At 42.6% G+C, this 17,833-nt stretch overlaps 1 protein-coding gene across 1 annotated transcript in view; it reads right to left on the reverse strand.

The window, feature by feature from the left end:
- The window catches only part of rapgefl1 (Rap guanine nucleotide exchange factor (GEF)-like 1), a 73,606-nt gene extending 59,711 nt beyond the window's left edge, over positions 1–13,895 (reverse strand). Inside the window, exons 1-2 of the mRNA XM_074696160.1 lie at positions 12,774–13,895; positions 9,904–10,205 (exon numbers count right to left, since the gene is read on the reverse strand). Coding sequence (XP_074552261.1) covers positions 9,904–10,205; positions 12,774–12,976 — 505 coding nt within the window. The 5' untranslated portion in view covers positions 12,977–13,895. The remainder of the gene's footprint in view (positions 1–9,903; positions 10,206–12,773) is intronic.
- Positions 13,896–17,833: the final 3,938 nt, after the last annotated feature.

The following is a 17,833-nucleotide window of genomic DNA, read 5'->3' on the forward strand; positions in this document are numbered from 1 at the left end:
GAGCTTTCATCATCAGAGTCATCTTTTTGCTTGTCTCTCTGCTCCATGTTTGAGATAAAATTCAACCCGCCAAAGTGGCCAGTGGGAGCAGTGGTGTTACCAGCCACTGCCGAAATCCACCCGCATTTGGCCGGTTGGCCGGGGTTAATGTCAAGCCCTGGTCGGGAACATAAAAAACATGCAGGGCAGGGGTCCTCCAGGACCAGGATTGGGCATCACTGATCTAATAAACTAAAGTCTGCCGTGCCCCGACTTAGCAGGGGAGAGCGTGAGGAGACATGCTGATCTAGATGCATCTTGGGCTGATCTCTGCTTTATATAACCTTACAAGAGCTCGCTGTAAGATATACAGATATAATGTATGACTTTATATTCCATACTGACATGCAGGAAAGGAATATTCGCGCAGTACCTGCAGTCTGGAACTGAAATCCGAGAAAGGGATTTTTTTTTGATCGAAAGATCAATCCTTGGACTTTTTTTTTTTTTCTGTTGCTCGGCGCTGCCCAAGTAGCTGCCTGTTGCAGCAGCTCTCTCTTCTTTGTCCGTTTCTTGTAATTTTTTCATAATCTTTGTATTTGGAGTGTATCATCACTTTGTATGGTTTTATTGTTGGTCATGGACACCAAACTTTTTGTGGCTTTGGTGATATTTTTTACTACTTTTCTCCTGCGTTTGTCTGGAGATCAACATATATCCATGACTGCATTGTTTACATGTGAAATTAGCAGTTAGCAGCCTGTAGCATGTCAATGCTAACTAGTGTAAGGCTTGATGATTTCCCTCGAGCTGAGGAGGAGGAGGTGAGGATGACGTGCTGGTTCTCGGGTGTGAGCTGGGAGGTGACGACGTGGACCTGTCCTTCCATCCATCGTTGTTGGGAACATGGGATCTAGCCCCGGGGGATGGACGAGCTAGCTGTGCTAACCCAGCGGCATCGAGCTGTTAACGGACGTGGCTGACGGAGCTGACATCGGACGCCGGCCCCACATTGGAGGAGCTTCACCTGCTGTGAGCAGACAGGATCCAGGAGACAGAGACTGAACAGACTGCTGGGGAGGCTCAGTCCTGGACCCTGTGGAGGTGGAGACTGGCTGGGCTGGAGAGTGGTGGACAAGTGGTGGACGGGATGTCGTCATCTATTTTCTTGCGGACCCTTTAACACTTTCTATACTCTTTCTTACTTTTGTTTTCTTAAATGCTATGGTGACTCCTGAATTTCCCCTCGGGGATAAATAAAGTATTTTCTATTTCTATTTCTATTTCTATTTCTATTTATGAATTGATACCAAATTTTGAAAATGACAATTGATTGTTTTTTGAGAATCAATTTTTTAAACCAGCCCTATGAGTGAGTTAAGTTGAATAAACAAATTCCTTTTTACAGTTTGCGTCTTTAGTAATGAGTGGTTATTCAAGATTAAACATTCAGTCAAAAATTCAGTTTGTGGCTCTTGAGGCTGAACAGAGAAAAATCAGCATGTCCTCAAACGTTTCACTGAAAATTAAAAGAGATGAGTTGCATAACATTGATATGCAGCGTTCAACACTTCACACACCCACACGCTGACAAACAATGCACACAAACACACACACACACACACACACACACACACACACACACACACACACACACACACACACACACACACACACACACACACACACACACACTGAGCTGTAATAATGCTTCCTTTGAGAGTTTAACAAGAAGTATGTGTTGTTGGATTATTCATGAGTGTGATGAGTGCAGACAAAGTAAAGTCCTCATTACTTAATAACACGTGTGTGTGTGTGTGTGTGTGTGTGTGTGTGTGTGTGTGTGTGTGTGTGTGTGTGTGTGTGTGTGTGTGTGTGTGTGTGTATGCATGAGTAAGACAATGCAGTTTTTACTCTTTTGTTAAAGGTTTCTATTGTTAATGCTTTCAATCTTTACATTTATCCTAAATGTTTTAATATTTACACGTGTGTGTGTACTACACTAATTTCTGTATAAAAATACAAAATGTATTGATAATGTTTTTGAAAGGTTTTTTTCTGCCTTTTTCTTTGCCCCTGGATCTTTCGTGTTGGAGTTTCACCTTAGCTCCAACAACCAGAAATATGAAATTTTAAGTAAACTTTAAAGGGAAACACAAACATCAACCACTTTTTCTGTAACAGGACATGTGTGTCCTCCCTCTGACCTCAGACCAAATCATGCTGCTCTTCCTTCCTTTCTATCTTTCTTTCTTTCTTTGTTTATTAAAGAGGACATATCATGCTTGTTTCTCCTTTTCACTATGCCAGACTAGGATGCCTGTAAAGCATTTCTGCCCTCAGTACAAGTCATTTAGTTCCTTCATTGCCCCACAATAGCGTTCTCAATATCCTCACTTTAGGCCATTCTGAAGATCTTGATGAAATGCTCCGTTTGGAGAATGACCTCCAGTAACCTCGCAACGTCACAGCCCTTTGTGCTCTGATTAGTCCGTTCTATCAGAGGGGCGGAGGGAGTAGAGCCAGGGGGGGGCTTTTGCAGCATGGCAGTATTTACAAAATCGCCACATTGAATGGGGCAGACCGAGCGAGTTTGCTGTTTGCCAAAACTTCACCGTAAGGCATTGATATCACTAATAAAATGGCAGAGTGTAGGATACGTCCTTTTGTATTGGACCCCGAGTCAGACCCGGACGGTTCTGCAGCTCAGGAGGAAGAAAATGGGAAATGGACTTGAGCTTATATAGCGCTTTTCTAGTCATGGACCACTCAAAGCTGCTTTATACCACAGGTCACACTTACCCATCCACACCCATTCCCTCTCACATTCACTCACTGATGGATCCAATCTCTACTATGATAGCTATCCATCAGTATCTCTAATACAGTCACGCCCTTTCACACCCATTCACACACCACTGACACAGCAGTGGGAGCAACTAGGGGTTCAGTGTCTTGCCCAAGGACACATCGCCATGTGTCGCCCAGAGCTGGGCTTGAACCTGCAACCTTCCGATAACCGACCAAGCGCATTCTCCAACTGCGCCCCCTGGACACAGATCATCTCAGGACGCTTCAGTGTGGTGAGTCAAACCAGTACTGTAACATGTATAGTTTATACGTGGAAATATAGGCAGACTTCACCAATAAACTATTTCTAGAACAGGGCTCCATCCTGCTCCTTCACTTTTCTCTATCTGTTTTATCCATCATGCTGAAAGTGGAGTCTAAAGATCGCCTCTACCGTCAGTTCGTCACTATGTTATTACCACAGCATTATTGTGGTCCAGGTTCACAGTGCATGTCAGAACAAGCATGCAAATATCACAGTCTCACAAGTATTACGACGTCTGCTAAAACTACAGTGTTTTAACTGCTAATTCACCATGTAAAGCCGAGCTGCTCAGCAGAGTAGAGTCCCTGCATCCAGCACTCAGTCAGTCGGCTCTTGGTGGGTGTGTCCCTCAGTGGTTGTTGTGTGACTAACTGACATCACAGAGGAGGAGCTGCTTTATCAGATTACACCAATAAAAAGAAAGGTACCTCGTGTCGTCACGAAGGTCAAAATCTCGCAGCCAAATGTCAATGACCTATTTTCAGAGGCATCAAATCTCGTTCTAGGATATCAGAAAAAATACAATATCTAATTTTTTGAAAATTCAGGGGGTGAAAGGTCTTGTTTTCAAATTTATTATATTATATGTAAGTATTAAATCAGGCATCAGCATGATATGTCCCCTTTAAATGATTTGGTATTTTAAAATATAGATTAGACCCTTTGTGCGTAGTAAAAGTAACATTGATCAACTGATGATAAAGTTGTAGGTAATTAGGATGATTCTCTGTCAGGGTTGACGGTGAGAGCTGACTGAAACTGGTGTTTTATTTCTGTCTGTCTGTGGAGATGAGCAGCTGCTCCTTGATGTTCTTTGCTAATAAAAGTCATAAAGAGGAAGAAGAACCAGACAATCTTTAATATCACATCCGCCTGCACGTCTCCGTCTCTATCACAAGTTTTTGTCTCCTCCAGGTTTTTCTTTTTCTCTCCCTCTCTTGTTTGTTCTCTTGCAGGATGAAGGAGCTGAAAATAGACTACAAACACCTCCATCCATCTTAGGTTTAACCAGCAGAGAATAAAACCTTAGAGATATCACAGACAGAGAGGAGACAGACACAGAGATGAAGAGAAATGAAAGGACTTGAATTTTTCAGTACCCGACTGCTTCTAGAAAGTTCTCACAGCACTTCCCTTTTTCACATTATGTTATGCTACAGCCTCATTTCAAAATGGAATAAATTCATTTTTTCCTCAAAATTATACTCACAGCACCCCATAATGACAATGTGATTTTTTTTAAAATGCAAATTTATTAAAAATCAAAAACTAAGTAAACATATGTACATCAGCCTTTACCACAGAGCTCAAATTGAGCTCAGGTTCACCCTGTGTCAGCTGATCCACTGTGAGATGTTCCCACAGCCTAATGTGAGACCACCAGGACCTGATTTAGAAGGTCCCACAGGTGACAGAGCATGTCAGAGCACAAATCAAGCATGAAGTCAAACGAGCAGTCTGTAGACCTCAGAGACAGAAAAAAAAACTTACTTACTTACTGGGTGTTGTATGTAGAAAGCTGAGGGAAAAAAATGAATTTATTCCTTTTTGGAATTATTTTTTAAGGTTCAGTATTGTAAAAACACAAAACAAAAGAGTGTGCAGCTTCACTTTCTTACTTCTTAAGCAAAGTTTATCTCCTAACCCCAAACATCAGATCAGGACTCAGCTTCAGCTGATACTCAGTACTAAATAATCGAAATGGGTCAAAAAATGCTGATGGGACATCTCTAGTAGTTTTATTAAACTATGAATCCGAACTGTTCCAGTTTTCATAGCACAGTAACATTCGCTGTCTGTGGTATAGTCACGTTTCACTGTATCTCCATAAATCAGATCCCTTCAGATCAAACTACATCATGTGTCGAGCTGCTGCCGCTTAGCTGTGAAATCTTTGTGAGAAACTGGAGCGTTACATTTTCTTCTGTTGATATTTTTATTATGTGGAGAAAATTCTCAAAACGCATATGTAAAAGATCATCTTACGGGCTAGGACACACTGCTCACCATCATTAGCGAAAGCTCTGTGTTAACAGGATATAAGTAATTCTAATTAGCTCAGCTGGTAAAAGCCTAGGCATTAGCATGCCAAGCTGTAGACTTGCAAGCCCCTGCAAAGCAAACTAGCTTGCTAACACAATAACTGACCAAACAACTTAGAGTAATGCTATAACCACTCCGAGACACTAGATGGCCTACTAGTGTCAATAACATACTACAAAACAGTCCATCATCTGACATGCAACTTTTTACTTATCTCTGTATATTTAGGCCCAGTGATATCCAGATCCAGTGACCAATTACATATTTATTCATTTATAAACCCAATATAATAATTTATATAACCCAATATAATGTTGTTGAAAACCTCTATAGCTACTTTTTGTACAGGGAACATCCAAAGGAGGAATTGATAAAGGAATCAATAAAGAATTGGATCAATACATGCCCATTCCCAAGTGATTGCAGATTGGGGTTCACTCAGGCAGGTGACTGCAGGGGCTGAACCTAAACCCTTGAACTTCCGATTGAGAGACATCAACTCTACCACTGAGCCACAGTGACATGAGACATGAGAGTAAGTTTTAGATCAAATCATTTTAAACCAAAATACTTTTTATGTTTATGTGTACAATTTAGGAGTTTGCATGTTCTCCCTGTGCATGTGTGGGTTCTCTCCAGGTACTCCGGCGTCCTCCCACAGTCCAAAAACATGCTCACCAGATTAATTGGGCAATCTAAATCGTCCCTAGGTGTGAGTCTGTGCGTGAATGGTTGTCTGTCATTGTGTCAACCCTGCAATTGGCTAGCAACCAGTACAGGGTGTTCCCCACCCCTCGCCCAATGACAGCTGGGATAGGCTCCAGCCACCCGCGACCCTGAACAGGATAAGCGGTTTAGACAATGGATGGATGGATGGGTGTACAATTTAAACATTTCCTGTCTTATTCAAGACTTTGTTTAAAGTTTTCTTTTTAAATGAAGAAACCTATCTTAAAAAGGTCCTAAAATGACGTTAAAACATGTTTTCATCCGAATTCCTCTTTGTTTTCTTTCTTTTCACCTATTTGAAAAATCCGTAATTGTTCTGTTTGCTTTTAGGAAGAAATACTATTAAGAGGATAAATGAAAACAAACAGATACACACCCTGCAGCACAGCAATCAGTGCTAAACACACACACACACACACACACACACACATACTCAGGCATGCAGGCACACATTCTTGCAGGAACACAAAGGTACACGCATACATGCACACCCACTTCAGCTGTAATAATCAGGCTGTGTTTCTGAAAGAGGAACGGCAGGGATTATGTAACCATAAACACACACACGAACACACACATTTACACTCACACACACACATACACACACACACACACACACACACACACACACACATACACACACAGAGTGCAGAAACAGTCTGTATGATGTGAACTATGAACTGAATACAATCCTGCAGAGAGAAAAAAAACAGCCTGGATGTGAAATAATTTCTGCTCTGATTCTGAGACCAACGTACAGGAACAGTTGAGGGTTTTTAAACTCAAGCAGATGTCGACGATGAATTTTGAAATGTCAGATTAAATTATTACCTCTCAGCACTTCTGCAGCAGCTGCTGAGAAGGAGGGTTTGCATGCAACACAGCTCAGCCCTCAACAAGATAGTAGGGCTACAAATTTCAATGACATTACACCGACAGATCTGCAGATGATGTTCTCATTCCTAATTTTCTGACTTGTACTCAGAATATTCTGGTATTCTGTGATTTCAATGAAAAAATCTAAAAAAACTGATGTCAAGGATGTTTTTGCTTAAAATGGGTTGTTTTATCAAAATATCTGCTGACTTTCACACCTCTCTGGGGGGATATAAAAATTTGTAGAGACAGGGCCCCCCCAGGTCCCATAAACTAAAGTCTTGACGTTATGTTTAATTAACAGAAACCCTTGATCACAATACAAATTAGGTGGAAAAGAAATTATACCTGTGCAAATATTATGATATATAACTTTAGTGAAGTCCAAGATAGTTGAACAACATTTTTTCTTTAACTGGAAGGTTGAAGGATTCAACTAGCTTACACTGGAAATTAGATTTTTACACTGTCCTCTGAAAACTATGCGTCTCGGGGGCAGAGAGGCATAAACATGTGTTAAAGCAAGACATGATGGGAAAAAAATGCATGCTGCAAATAAAAAACTGACATACTATACTTATACTATACTTTACAAAGATCATAACAGTCAATGGAGCGCAACGCAGTATGGGATATTTATGCAACAGCCAACTATTGGGTTTATTGCTGGATAGATATTGTGATATAAGAAAGATATAATGCATTTATAAACAGAAACAATAAAAAACTACAAAATAAAAACACTGCAGATTCAGACTTTACAAACAAAATACTTAAGGCCTGTTGCAGGGCCCAGGACGGAGTTTTGGTGATGGAGAGCAACCAGATATAAACAACCAGGGCTTGACATTAACACCCGCCAACCCGCCAAATGCGGGTGAATTCCAGCTGTGGCGGGTGACACCATCACTCCTCCTTGCCACTTTGGCAGGTTGAATTATTTAATTGTAGTTTTCTGAAACGACATCTGAAATACTAAACCCATTGCAATATGAGACTATGGCACTACAACTCCCATGAGCACTGCCTGCACACAGTGTTTGCTCATTGGACGCGCTCGTCTCGAGCCTCTGTTTTGGACAGCCTGACAGGTGTTTAGCTCCTGATAATGTGATTTAAAACTTCACTCACGTCTTTTTGGCTCTCTATCGTAAACAGATTCCAGGGTTTAGGTCACAAACTAGCCCCAAAACTCCTGTAACTTTTTAAAAGTGAGGACTTTCATCCAAGGGCGTAGGTTTGCATAGGGACGGTAGGGACATAACACTACCAAGTTTTCAGGAGGCACAAATTGTCCCCACCAACTTTTAAGCAACTTTTTGCATTGCATTTTTGCATTTGTTGTAAGGATAGAATTGACCCTACCGTTATTAAGTTAACTATTTTCATAATGTTCAGACTTAAATTTACCCCTTTTCACTCGCTGAATGTGCCGGTCCATTTTTTTTTCCTCAAACACACGTTAGATTGGTTAATGACTCCCCCGCACCGACACACACACACACACACACACACACACACACACACACACACACACACACACACACACACACACACACACACACACACACACACACACGCACACGCACACTCACTCATTCCCGACAGAAATACATGTCGACAACATGCTGCCTCCTTCGGAGAGGAGGGATATTAAACGTTTTTTTCGGCCAGCAGCAGCCACTGTAAGTAATGTAAAAAGACGTCAATGTTGTGGAGGTGGTGAACACACCACTAAATTTGATACTGAAAGTCCGACCTGCATCAGAGTTAGCATACTGCGCATGCGCAGTACTCTCTAGAGAGCTGATTCTTTTCTTTGAGGGGCAAACGTAAACAAAGTCTTCGTCAGTTCAGAGGTCATTACAGCCACACAGCGCTGTCTGGAGTGACACAGACTTCAGCAGATCATCGATATCTAACCCGGAGCGGACTATGATGGAATACTGGTGAAAAACATGAGTTTTTGGACGATTAATGCAGTTGTAGGAGCGGTGCTGTCTATGAGTTTGGCTGTGCTTGTGGACAAAAGCAGTAGTGTTTTACCTGAAGGAAGGCTTAACAGCATGTTTACAAAAGGACGTTATTGTCCTTGGAACACAGAGATAGCGCAAGGCGAAGGCAGAGGCTTTATTCTTTTATCTGTGTTTCTTGTGATGGTTGTGACATTATTTTTCCTGACTCTCTCCGCTACATATGGCGTATTTGTCTGTGTGTGTGTGTGTGTGTGTGTGTGTGTGTGTGTGTGTGTGTGTGTGTGTGTGTGTGTGTGTGTGTGTGTGTGTGTGTGTGTGTGTGTGTGTGTGTGTGCTCATGTGTTTGTGTGTCCATGAACACATCAGGGCTGGACTCTAGCATGCCCAATACAGAGAACAGAGGAGACGTGAACGTGCGAACACGAAGAAGAAATGACATTCTGTCATGTAAATAAGATAAATAAGATAAGGCTGTTTAGTTGGTCAGGTAAAAGAAGAAGATAGACTGGACCTATAAGAGAAGTAACGCACTGCTGCTTCAGTTTCACCTCGATTTCTTGTTACAAATGAAGAAACTCCAACCAACAACAGATGACTCGCTCAGCAGCTTTTCTTTTTGAGAATGACTATTTTTACCACCAAGCATTGGAACCAGCACCAGCTCCATTGAAAAGGGGTACATGGGGGGGGGGTGATGAACTTCACTGGCCTGTGTGTTTGTGTATGAAGGGGAGGGGTCAGGCATAGGGAAGAATGCAGCACAGACACAAAGGACCAGAGCGACCAGAGAATCTCAGCACAGCAAAAAACGTTAATACATCAGTTGATCACATCGATTAACTGGTGATGCGCTATAATAGGCTGATTAATCGATCAAGCTCTGAAGGTTACATCCCACCACTGAGCTGACTGGGTACAAAGCTAAGACTCCTGTACAGGGTGTGTTGACTACAGCTTGGCTAATCCATCGATAGCATGAAACTTTCAAACTTGGAGTTCCAAAGACAAATGTCTCCTATTGTCCAGGGTCTTTTCCATCTGTTTTAAAACATTTAGCCCAATAAGGTAGCTTGCTTAGCCAACAGCTGCAGAATACTTTTTTAAGCTAGTTTGAATTTGGACATAGGAAGATAATGTGTCTGTTAAATGGTTGGATACGTTGAACATGACTGTTTGCTGCCTTACCTCTGCAGTGACTGTGTCGTTTCCCCACCATGCTGTCCAGCACGGCCAGCGTCAGGTTATCAGGTGTGTCAGGAGGAAGCGGTGTCCCTCCTCCAACCCCACTGCTGCTGCTCTCTGTGATCAGGCTAGCCTCAGAGCTCTGCTCGTCACTGGACAGAGATGGACTGCGCACGTCTCCTCCTCCAGAGCCAGAGCCAGAACCAGACCCTGATCCAGAACAAGAACCGTTTGCGCTGCTTGGCACAGAAACCAGGCCGGTCCCTGTCGCTGAGGGCCAGGAGGGGGGGTCTTCACTGTCAGGACTGCAGGGGGTCAAAGGTCAAAATTAGATTACATCTTTGTGGAGAAAAGTTTTGCTAACCTTTTTTTTTCTTTTAATTCTGAAATTTTGTTCAACATTAACAGAGACAAAGGCTTACACAGTTCTCTTCATCCTCAGAGTTTAGTTTGGGAAATGGAGTCTCATTGACTAATATACCAAACAATGCCTTTCAGAACATTAACAGATTTCAGGGCTGTATTTTCTGGTTTTGTTTTATCCAAAGGATCATCAGCTGATCTTTAAATCACCCTGACAGATTTTCTTTAGAAACGCACTGTTCTGTTTGTAGGCCTGAGTTCAAACGTCTCCTTGTTGACGATCGACTTCTTTATGTATGTAATATTTTCCAGTTTTACTTTAGAACAAATGTTACCCTGCTGCACTAAAAGCTTAAGACTCTTTTAACTTTAAGGACACATGAAACTGATTCACGGGAGTGTTTTTGATGCAGGGAGAAGCTGGACCCACCTGGGGGATAAAGGTAAACTGGTAAATCTGGACCATAAATGTGGATTATCTACAAAGCAAAGCCAGTAACTGCCCCAGGGTCTAAAACCTGTTACATGCAACCGTTTGTTATTCAGCAGTGAGCTGTGCAGGTGTTACGTAATCTCAGATTCCTTTAGAATGATTTACACCGGACAAGAACAACAATTAAATCCAATAAACCCTTAGACTCACGAGGTAGTTCTCCTCTCTCTGTTCTCAGGACATATTTTAAACATGTTTTAGTTTCTAATTTACAAAAAGTCTAAATTTCTTTGTGCTGAAGCAGTGACAGACTAATGATCGCAACAAAATCCCCCAAATGGCCAAAAAGCCTTTACTGCTAATTTCTCCCTCTGTTTTTAAACATGCTGTGAGGAGGATCTGTTTCCATTGGACTGCAGTACCACCTTCTGGCCCAGAGTCTCACATACACTGTCATAAAGGTGTAGCTTTAATCCAAGCGTGTGTTTGTTTTGGAACAAATTTTCTCTGTTCAAGTCAACTTTTTACTGAATACATGACGAGTCAAAGTATTTATCAGCACAGTTACGTAGCGTAGTGTTTGAAATGTGACAACAAGCAAATGTTTAAAGTTTGTACCGTACGTCAGTGACTGGCTAATGGCCATATCCGTGGGCTCAAGTGTCAACAAGCAAACTGTCAGTTTAGAAGCCATCCATATGTAGTGCTGACAGCCCGGTGCCCTGAGACGTGTCTGTAACGTGTAACCTTAGTGAAGCCTGGTTATGTCCTGCCAGTGCTCATCTACCAACTCCAACTTAACCAAGAAGAGCTAATGAACCCTCACTCCACATTTTATTGATAGACTCTCAAGTTTGAACAGATCACTGCAGAATAACTGCTGACTGTGGGTTGGAATGAACATTAGCACAAACAACTTAGCCCGTATTTTAGCCATTAGCTAATGTAATAGCTTTCAGCTAATGTCTTCTAGCTTTTAGCTCGCGCTCTCTCTCTCTCCCGTTTATCTTTCTTCTGCTCTTCTGTCGTTTTTCTGTCTGACAGTTAGGTTCCACTGTCCACCATCACTACAAAATTAATCACAGAAAATGTCTTAAGCAGGGAAAAGACTATGAAGAAGCTATGATGAAGCTACAAAGTGGCATTTCAAAGTAACCTAAACTGACGCTGATAATCCCATTTTAAAGTCTGGATTACAATCAGGCATTTAGCTAGAGGGGAGATCACTTTGAAAGTCCTCACGGCTAGGGATGGTACCTTTCACATTTGAAATGATACGGTACCAATTACCGGTACTTGGCAATTGGTATCGGTACTCAACGGTACCAATTTTCGGTACTTTTGTGTGTTAATGTTGTAAATAATATCAATATGTTTAATAATTAAATGTGAATTCTTTTCAATTTAACATATTTATTCTTGAATATATAACCTTGCAATGCTGTGTGCATGGAAAAATCACCTAGTCTTCCACTCTCTCACAGTCACAAGGATGCATTTAGGTACCTTAACATGGTACCTTTTAATTTTACGTGAATCGGTACCCAGTACTTTTGACAGAATTCAGTTGGTACCTATAAAAGTACCTAATTTGGTACCCATCCCTACTCACAGCCCCTTTAAGTGGAAAATGTATTTGAAATCCTTGTTTTTGCTTCTGCATTAGGACTGTCCATCATACTGAGACAAACACAGCCCTATAACCAGACAGAAGCATTCATATATAAGTTATAGCTAACTCATGAATTGAGACAGAAATACAATACACTAATACACCACTGAGTGACGTGAGGTCAGACCAGGTGACAAATTCAAACAGCAGTACATAAACCCCTGATCTCATCTGGTATCTTACTCTTTCTCTGTCATGAAACAGTTCTTAGCTAAACATGGGACTCTGTCACAATTGATGGGATAATGTCCTGGTGTCAAATGTTTGCAAATTCTTCACTTTCATCAAACATATTCACGGGGCCAATGGGTTGGGGGGTGGGGGTATTTTTGCACCTGTACCACTTAAAAGGCCCTGCGTGGTTGACATGTTTTAAGTTATTTTAGAAGAATTTCCACGTCTCACCTGAACACCTCCCTGGCCTGGCCGCTCTCTGGTGACGTTTCTCTGAAGAACGGTACGACCCGGGACAGACTGGCTCTGCGACGGGACGCCCCCGTCCCCCCGCTAGCCTTGTCCGTCATCCCGCCTACAAAGCCTCCGGCCCGGGTCAGAGCCGTGGTCTGCTTCTTCAGGAACTTCTCCAGCGGTTTCATCCCCGCCGGCATGGTGGGACGCTGGGTGAAGAGGGGGCAGAGATGCACGGGTGGCTGTGTGGGGGGTAGGGGAGGGGAAGTAAATTAAAGATGGTGATGCAGAGAGAGAGGGAGGTTGGCTCCTACATCATATGGCCCTCGCAGGTCGGGGCGGGCAAGTGGTAGCAGGTGTGAGCAGACCCCCGAGATGCTGCACGAAGACCTGAGCGACGTTACCCCATGTGAGGCTGCAGGGGGAGGTGCTGGTGGAGGAGTGGAGGAGGTAGGCGGTAGAAAGACCTTCTGTACTATTATTTTTTCTTTTCGTCTCCCTGCTCCCTCTCTCGCGATTTCCGCACTGAGATCCAAGCCTTTTAGGACCGAAATATGCTCCCTGTATCCGGCTCCGTGTGCCCGCAGCTCTCGGCCTCCACCCGACTGCTCCACCTCCTCCTCCTGCTCTCCGCGTAAACACGGAGCGGCGGCTGAGGCACTGAGCGCTCCGTCCGTGAGAGAAAAGCCTGCGAACAGGACACCAGACGGTAGTCCTGCTGCCAGCCGACTGCCTCTGCAGATCTCAGGTGTCTCCAGAGTGGGAAAGACCGGAACACGGAGTCCGCGTCGCGTTAGTAGCGGCGGATAATTCCGTGATATCTCCGGATGAATGATCGACGTTACCGGATTGTCTTCTCTTCACACACACCTGGAGGAGGAGAACCCGCCCGGTCCGATGCGTTTCGGTGCTATAGGTTTTCTGAGCAGCAGCACGCGCCGTTTTTTCCCTTTTTTCAGGTCAGATACCGCAGAGTCCGCGCGCCTCGCGGTCCCCCCGCACCGACACACACCACCACCGACACACACACTCACTCTATCTCTCTCTTTCTCTCTCTGCTAAATTAGTGGAATGAGAAGTGACTCGTAACATTCACACTCCTCCTCCCTCTTTCCTCGCTCTCATCTGCTGCAGTTGCGCGCTCTCATCCCACGTACGAGACAAGCGCGCGCGCGCACATGTACTTCCAGTGCTGTAAAATTAATGGAAAAGGAAAAATCCCTGACGACAATCAGAGGAAATATTCACCGGGACATTAAGTGAGAGGAATTACAGAGAGGTCTGTCATGAGGACTATTAGCCGATCGACAGAGCTGAGGAATCAGCAGCTCCCTCCCTAACCCTAACCCTAACTGAGCAGCCATCAGGGGTAGGCCACGGTGGACCAGATCACATAATTAAATATGCTGTAAAGAAATCCACGTACTCAAAAATTTATTTTCAGTGTTTTCATTCTATACTCACAACATAAACAGAAAAGCAGATTGAACCAACTGGTAGATTATGTAAAGCTCATAATAACAGACTTTATGGAAAAATTGTACTTCTGCAGTAATTTCGCGTTTTTGTGCTCAATCCGTCTTTGCAGGTCTTATAAACATGTTTCTAATATCAGCAGCACACTGGGATAGAAAAATCTCATAATATACATCAATCTTCAGATGCTCCATCAGTTTGGTTCAAACAGGAAAAATGGTGTAAATGTTTTATTTACCCTGTGCTCCTGTGGCTTGAATTGTTCAGAATAGAATAGAATAGAATAGAATAGAATAGAATAGAATAGAATAGAATAGAATGTACTTTACTGAACCCTGAAGGGAAAGTCAGAGTCACAGCAACAATGCAGGAAAGTATATACAGGGGCGTATTTAGTCGTTTGGGGGCCCAAGGCAAATCCAGTCAATGGGGACCTCCATGTCCTTGTAACTCATCTTCCTCAGTGCTAGACTGTCCTTCTCTGGGTCCACTGTCTCTTTCAGAGAATCAGGGCATGAGACAGTGCTAATCTTGTACATGGTAACTTAACGCAACTAAATGAATTTCCTCAAGTTCTGTACTTAAGTTTGATTTTGAAAAAAGTAAATACATAATTTAGTCCACTTTGTCCTGGATTTGAAATCTTTTATGGTCAATTGACAGCTTATTTGTCCCACAGTGGGGAATTTACAGAGTAACAGTAACAAACAAGAAAATGAAAAACATTACAAAAGGTAAATATTGAAAAAAATAATGTAGTAAAGAAAAAAAATGTAAATATCAAGCACAACATAAAACTGGAAAAAAATCAACTGAAAGAGGTGATATTTACAGTTACCATTCGTTTTGGTACTATTATTTTAAAGTTAATGTATTTTTATTTAATCCCCTGTCCAGTGAGTTATGTATCCCAAAAAGAGATTTTGTGCAATAATGTTCATCACCAACTCAAAAAGTTTGATTTTGAGAAAATTATCCTGTTTCCTGGGCTCGATAAAGTCCTTAAAATCCTAAAAGTCTTATATGTTTTTCTCAGATCCCAGAGCAACATTGTTTTTATTTCCGACTTGGACTTCTGAATCAAATTTTCAGATGTGTTGTAACATGGAATAGCCCATTGAATAAGAAGGGAGGGGGAGTACCCCAAACCATCATTAAAGATTGAGTCTTTTGATGTATTTTGAAGCATGTGAAGTAAGATTTAGAAAAAAAGAAATGCTTTCAATTGAAGAGAACTTCATAAATCAGTGTTTAAGAGATGCTTTGGGGGGGCCCTGGGAATCTTGGGGCCCCAGGCAACTGCCTGTGTTTGCCTAATTGTAGCTACGCCCCCGAGTATACAGCGCAAAACATTCAGGAATACAAATAAAATAACTTTATAAGTGTGAGCTAGAACAAAAATGTCCATCAGAGACAACAGCTTGACCATCATTTTCCAGTCAGCCTCCACCTCCACAGGGTACAGGACTGAGCTGGACTTCTTCACCAGGCTGTTTAGTCTGTATCCTGGCCACCCACAGCAGGTGAAATCCTTTCGATGGGGCGTTGGTGTCCGGTGTTCGCTCTGTTAGCCATGTCCATAAACAACACGATGCTACCCTGCCCTCTGGTATTCCCTCTGGTGCTGGGTTAGCATGGTATGGTCGTCCATCTTGGAGATAGATCTTACCTTCCCAATAACGATGGATGGAAGCGCAGGTCGATGTTGTCTCTTCTTATCTCACACCACAGCACCAGCATGTTGTCCTCACCGCCTTCTTCTTAGCTCACAGAGAACACCAGCCCCAGCACCGGTTAGCATCAACATGCCACAGGCTGCTAAAAGGTGAAATCTTGAGTGTAAACAATGCGACCATGGTCACATGTAGGATCTCCAGACACAGGAACAAAAAAAAGTAGAAAAACTACACTGCAAACACAACCAGTTTGGTGTCGATATCTAACAAATGAGTCATGAAAATTAATAACAGGCTCCAAAAACAAAGGGAACCAGAATCACTTCCTGTTCAAATGCACAAAAATCTACTATTAGAATCTTTTTCTAGAAACTTCTCTCGCACAAAGGCCACACTCTGCTGAAGTCAAGCATCACTGGAGTCATTTCTGACCGGCTCTGGTCTCTGTAAACTTTGAGCTGCTTTGAGACACCACAAGAGGACAGCATACTAGGGTCACCAATACTTTGACTCATTTTTGATATTTGTGATAATTGTGCATCACTGACAGGTCAGCAGGTTGGGCGTCTGTTTAAACCATGTCAGTGTGTTTCTCTTTGGAACGACCTGTGGAGCTGAGGAGGAGTGTTTTCTGAGCCTGAAGGTCTGGCTGGCCTCTTAACGAGGAGGACTCTGAATGTGACTGATGTGTTTGTGGTCCATTTTGAAAGCCAGGATTTCAGAGTTTCAGGATTGTTGCACACTACTTAAAGATTCAAGGAGAGAGAAATGAGTGAAATGATCACACAGCATGGCAACTGACAAAGGTGTAGCAGATGTAATGAGTGAAAAAGATACAGACCTGTGATAAGTTTTACTTTGGGAATCAGATCCAGGACAGTGACAGGCCTCACAGGGGAACAAGAGCATCACTCTGTTTGTAAATGTATCAATAAAACATGTGCTGTATTGATCTTCAGTGATGTCACATGACCCTTCATTGATCTGTGTGTATGTATGGAGTCATTATGTGCGTGTGTGGAGTAACCTGATCTCACCACAGGGTCACAATCAGCACAACCAGCTGGACACTAACTGTAACTGGACACCCTTTAGACCCTCCTCTTCCTCGTGACATGGGAAAGATGAGAAGGGGGATGAGAGGTTAAGTGTTATACCTCAGATGAATTTAGTTGCAGCTCTCGAAGCAGTGGCAGAAAAAATGCACATTACAACTTCTGAGCAAAGTTCATTTTTTTTAACTGGAGCTTTCCCCCACAATGCTCTGTAACTAACCCCTCAGTGACGACATCTTTAGATGTGTTTCCGTTACTTTCCACTGTTTACAATAACACACAGCTTTAGTTTGTGACTTTAATGGTCACATGACACAATGTATTTTATTCCTACTTCAACAGACTGACTAGAGGTATGTGTGAATGTGTCACTGAGCAAAAACACAAGGCAACAGGACCCAGTATTAGTGTTAAATAATACATTAGAGTGTGTGTGTGTGTGCTCGCTCATGGATTCAAACAGTATGCTCATGTCTCACACATCACTGAACATGTGTGTGACTGTGAGTGTGTGTTGTATCAGTGGTGTGGAGCTCATTTCTGCACACTCTCTCTCTCACATACACACACACACGTTAACATTGTGTGTGTTCATAGAGACACTGTTTGTTGTTTTCAGTTAGCTTTACCTGTAACTAAGCTTGTGGTTTTTGTTCTCTCTCATGAACCATTCTGTTAGTTTATGAAAAGGTTGAAGATGCTGTGAGGAGGATCTGTTTTATCAGACTGCAGCGCCACCTTTTGGCCTGAAGTCTCACACACCGTAGTGAAGACTTGACTCTTAACAAGGTGTGTGTTTGTTTTGGAAATGAATGGAGATCCGGGTGTATTCCAGCTGGCCATAAAAGGC

The sequence above is a fragment of the Halichoeres trimaculatus genome, unplaced genomic scaffold (assembly GCF_033239565.1).
Source record: "Halichoeres trimaculatus isolate MK-OKI-2021-1 unplaced genomic scaffold, fHalTri1.1 fHalTri1_scaffold_20, whole genome shotgun sequence".
Classification (NCBI taxonomy): domain Eukaryota; kingdom Metazoa; phylum Chordata; class Actinopteri; order Labriformes; family Labridae; genus Halichoeres; species Halichoeres trimaculatus.